The sequence below is a fragment of the Tachysurus vachellii genome, chromosome 9 (genome assembly GCF_030014155.1).
Source record: "Tachysurus vachellii isolate PV-2020 chromosome 9, HZAU_Pvac_v1, whole genome shotgun sequence".
NCBI classification, from domain to species: Eukaryota; Metazoa; Chordata; class Actinopteri; order Siluriformes; family Bagridae; genus Tachysurus; species Tachysurus vachellii.
This window is the reverse complement of record NC_083468.1, coordinates 28,311,096-28,316,095: the sequence shown is the minus strand read 5'-3', so window position 1 is coordinate 28,316,095 and position 5,000 is coordinate 28,311,096. Positions and strand designations below refer to the sequence as shown.

Here is a 5,000-nt window from a genome sequence, read left to right as displayed (position 1 = left end):
GGTTTATGTACTATAAATAGCTCTTGTGTAGAGTGTTGTGTAATCGGTGGTGTTTGTTCTGGTTATGCTGAGTCATTAGTACTTCCTGGTCAGATAAAGATGAAGCAAGTGTCACATACCTGCTCCTAAAGCAGTTCCTCGTTCATAACACATGCAATAAAAGACTTATGTTCAGTATTTAATCCTACAGGTGTGTGATTGTAATGCAGAAATAGAGAGACGCCTGCATGACGTCTGCGGATCTGGACACAGAAGGTTAAGGTGTGATCAGGTTTAGTCTATCCAGTATCCTGAGGCAGGAACACACTCTGGTTGGAGTTCAAATACATTCACATTCACACAGAGGGGTGCGTCATCTTAGTCAGTACAACTACATTCATGTTTTTGGAAGGTGGAAGGAACCTGGAGAACCCTAGCTTAATGTAGTAAGTTGGGTGTAACGTAGGTTTTTGTGGTTTGCCTTGTGTTCAGGATTTCATGTCTTTTGTTTTGTAACCTGCTTCTTGTATCTTACTTCCTTGCCCTCATGTTCTCCTGCCTTGTGTATGTGTTATGTTGTTATGGGTAACCTTCTTTCATCTCAGAAATATTACTAAGATAAGAAATATGATGTCATTACATGATGCAGAAACACTAGTTCATGCATTTGTTACCTCTAGGTTGGATTATTGTAATGCTTTACTGTCTGGATGTTCCAGTAGGAGCATAAACAAGCTCCAGTTAGTCCAGAACACAGCAGCTAGAGTCCTAACTAGAACCAGAAGATATGAACATATCACCCTGATCTTATCCTCATTGTATTGGCTTCCAGTCAAGTTTCACATTGATTATAAAACACTATTATTAACCTATAAAGCACTTAATGGTCTCACACCACAGAAACTGAGAGATCTTTTGTTTTTTTATGATCCATCACATCTACTTCGATCAAAAGGTGCAGGATATTTGTTGGTACCTCAAGTACAAAAGTCTCCAGCAGGGGGCAGAGCTTTTTCTCACAGAGCCTCACAGTTATGGAACAGACTTCTAATTAGTGTTCAGGACTCAGACACAGTCTCAGTGTTTAAGTCCAGGATAAAAACACATCTGTTTAGTTTAGATTTTTATGAATAATTCTCTTAGGTAAAGGAGCAGATCTGGATGGTTCATGGTCATAGAGTGTTTGGTGAATTGGGATGTCTGGATATTGTCTCCTTACCACCCTCACAAGTCACTCAGGTTTGCAGACTATGGAGCGGTGGGACACTTTACATCCCAGGAAGCCCTCATGTCTGTGTCACCTTCTGGCTCTAAACTTTCAGTTATGATGTCAGGTTTGGCCGGAAGGGAGGACTTAACTTCAGGGAAAGAGGAACACATCTGCAACTGGTTCACATCATACAACAGTCATCATAGTCATCATACTAGGGGTATCTGAGCAAGCCACCAGGAGGCTGGGGCACTGCACGGCCCAGATCTGTATGTTCTCTGTGTTCCCCATAGTGCTGGAGCTAAAGCACCAAGATCTGAATCCAGAGGCATCAACAAATGTTAACGAGCAGAACCTGGTGTACTCAGAGGGATGTAATTACTATATATCAGGTGTACATACTATATAAACTAGGTGAGAGTTAATAAGTGTGCAGTTATTTTAAGAAACAAGGTTTGTTGTCAGCTGAGGACACAGGACAAGGTCAGCTACAACCTGTGAGCAGGGGATCTGCTTTCTGACATGCCATGTGATTGACCTGTCTCTTTTTCCCACCGAGACATTTCCTATGTGACTGAGCACAGACAGCCATGTGGATTACTTCAGGAGAAATTGAGATAATGCCAGTGGACGTTGTGCAGAGTTCTCCAGGATTTAGGGAAGGTTCTCACATTTACATTTGCAGCATGTGACAGACTGTTATCCAGAGTGACGTACAGAAGTGCTTAAGTCTCTATCATTGGATCATTTTTAAATTTTTATTTAAATATAACAAACAGGGAAAGTAGTGCTAGGTGAAGTGTTTCATGAATAAGTAGGTCTTCAATCGTCAATTCTCAAACGTCCAGGGATCCCAGGGGACTCTGACGAACAGCCAGGGGTTCCATCATTTGTTTATTTTTGTCACAGTGGTGGTCCGTGTTATTATATATGTAGGGGTCCAAACACCAAGCACCAAAGTCAACTAAAACCTAATGTGTCCTATTTCTGGAAATAATTTTAACTCCTGTGGGGTCTGTGGATTTTATCTCACAGCTCAAGGTATCCGTGGCTACAAGATCTTTGAGAACCGACGTGAAAGAGAAATCAGACATAATGATAGATTGAAAAAAAAATAGTTCTGATGAGCCAAAAGAAGGTGCATACATGAACATTTTCCAAACCCAGATTTATAGGCTTTCCTTCCACCTTGGCTGTGTGTGTGTGTGTGTGTGTGTGTGTGTGTGTGTGTGTGTGTGTGTGTGTTTATGTAAGAGAGAGCAAGAGAAAGAGAAAGAGAGAGTTGCCTGTCCTACCATGTTCTCCCCTAATGTCACAGTGCCTTTTCCCAAGACACACACACACACACACACACACACACACACACACACACACACACACACACACACACACACACAGGAATAGAAAAAGAGAGAGTATGAGTTTGTGTACCTCTGTGAGAAGACCATGATCACAGGAGTCTGAGCAAGAGACACTTCATTAACCTGGGGACAGCGTGTCAGGAGAGTGTGTGAGGAGTGTGTAAGAAGTGTATGAGTCATGTCCATGTTATGGTGTGTGTGTGGCGTCTCCGTCAGACGTTTCCACAACATTCCAGCACTTTGGAACCAACATGCAGCTAAAGGTACGATAATAATATTAAGTTTGCCTCTCTCTCTCTCTCTCTCCCCCCTCTCTCTCTCACACACACACACAAATGTATTGTAAAGGAACTTTACTTTTTTAATTTGCAAAAAAAATATGTTTTATTCTTGTGTAGTGAAGCTTATCACTGGAGATAAAAGAGAGGTCAAATAAAGGTGAACACAACACAGCCACACTGCCAATGTAAACTAATGTGTGTACGTGTGTGTGTGTGTGTGTGTGGTGTGTGTGGTGTGTGTGTGAGAGAAAGTATCTGGTAAACTTTTGTATGTGTTAGTGTGTGTGTGTGTGTGTGTTGTGTGTGGTGTGTGTGTGTGTGTGTGGTGTGTGTATGTGTTAGTGTGTGTGTGTGTGTGTGTTATGTGTGTGGTGTGTGTGTGGTATGTGTGTGGTGTGTGTGTGGTGTGTGTATGTGTGGTGTGTGTGTGTGTGTGTGGTGTGTGTGTGTGTGTGTGTGTGTGTGTGTGTGTGGTGTGTGTGTGTGTGTGAGTGGTGTGTGTATGTGTTAGTGTATGTGTGGTGTGTGGTATGTGTGTGGTGTGTGTGTGGTATGTGTGTGGTGTGTGTGTGGTGTGTGTATGTGTGGTGTGTGTGTGTGGTGTGTGTGTGTGTGTAGTGTGTGTGGTGTGTGTGTGTGGTGTGTGTGTGGTGTGTGTGTGGTGTGTGAGTGTGTGTGTGGTGTGTGTGTGTGGTGTGTGTGTGTGTGTGTGTGTGGTGTGTGTGTGGTGTGTGTGTGTGTGTGAGTGGTGTGTGTGTGTGTGTGTGTGTGTGTGTGTGTGTGTGGGTGTGTGTGTGTGGTGTGTGTGTGTGTGTGTGTATGTGTGTGTGTGGTGTGTGTGTGTGTGGTGTGTGTGTGTGTGTGTGTGTGTGTGTGTGTGTGTGTGTGTGTGTGTGAGTGGTGTGTGTGTGTGCGTGTGTGGTGTGTGTGGTGTGTGTGTGTGTGTGTGTGTGGTGTGTGTGTGTGTGGTGTGTGTGTGTGTGTGTGTGTGTGTGTGGTGTGTGTGTGTGTGAGTGGTGTGTGTGTGTGTGGTGTGTGTGTGGTGTGTGTGTGTGTGTGTGGTGTGTGTGTGTGTGTGTGTGTGTGGTGTGTGTGTGTGTGGTGTGTGTGTGTGTGTGTGTGTGTGGTGTGTGTGTGTGTGTGTGTGTGTGTGTGTGTGTGTGTGTGTGTGTGTGTGTGTTAGAGTCAGACCAGATCACGCTGGATTTCAGCCCATCAGCTGCTAATAATAATAATAATGTCCTGGTGTCACTGGATGCGTCCATGTTGGTTATGGAGAGTGATGTGAAAGCTGAGCTGGTGAGGCAGAGCCAAGCCAGAAGTACAGGAACATGAGCTGCCTCATTTACTGCCTTCTTATTTAATCGACTTTCGTCCTGACTCAATACCTCAACCGGGGTATAGAGTACTGGGGTAGAGACCAGGGTGGGGGTAGAGACCAGGGTGGGGGTAATGGAGGAGTGATTAAGTGATATAGCAGTAGCAATGGTGACTGGGGTGTTAAGGCCAAGCCAGAAAAAATACTGAGGCATATCAGGGGCCAGTGCAGCAGTACTGATGGAGGTACAGAGAGAGATCAGTGTTGAGGCAGAATGAAGGGAGGTAAAGGGGCATCTAGTCAGTAAAGTCAGTCAAGGAGTTTTAAGGTAGGAACAGGACAGTGAAGGAGTGCTAAGGGAGGGACAGAGAGAGAGAGTATTAAGGTAGAAACAGAGGACATAAACTGTCCCTACAGGAACGCCCCCTGCTGTTCTGGCAAGGAAGTGTCCAAGCCATCCATGACCCCCACTTGCATCTATTCTTTCCTCAGTACACCATTACTCTCATCACTCAGTCACTGCCTCGTTCCACCTGAATATTCATGAGATGCCACTAAAACATTATCACGACTCTTCTAGGAAACATTCGGTGACCCTCAGTGTCTCAGTACTTCCTCAGCTGCCTCAGTTTCTGCCTCAGATTTCCTGAAATGCTTCTGTTTGTAACTGAATGCAGGTTTTTCTGCATTGCCCTCAGTCTTCCTGCAGCTCCCCCTGGAGTCTGAACCAACTGTGTTATTATCCAGGTGTTCAGTATAAGGACTTGCTGGTAGGCGTTCCTAAGGAAATCGTGAAGAATGAGCGGCGTGTAGCAGTAACCCCTGTGGGTGTAGAAGCTCTGGTGAAGCAG

The 5,000-nt window shown here is 44.7% G+C and overlaps 1 protein-coding gene across 1 annotated transcript in view; it reads left to right on the top strand.

The window, feature by feature from the left end:
* The first annotated feature begins 2,590 nt into the window (after nt 1-2,590).
* The window catches only part of LOC132851536 (NAD(P) transhydrogenase, mitochondrial-like), a 14,253-nt gene continuing 11,843 nt past the window's right edge, over nt 2,591-5,000 (top strand). The window contains exons 1-2 of the mRNA XM_060878484.1: nt 2,591-2,813; nt 4,897-5,000. The exon at nt 4,897-5,000 is cut by the window's right edge and continues 126 nt beyond it. Coding sequence (XP_060734467.1) covers nt 2,729-2,813; nt 4,897-5,000 — 189 coding nt within the window. The 5' untranslated portion in view covers nt 2,591-2,728. The remainder of the gene's footprint in view (nt 2,814-4,896) is intronic.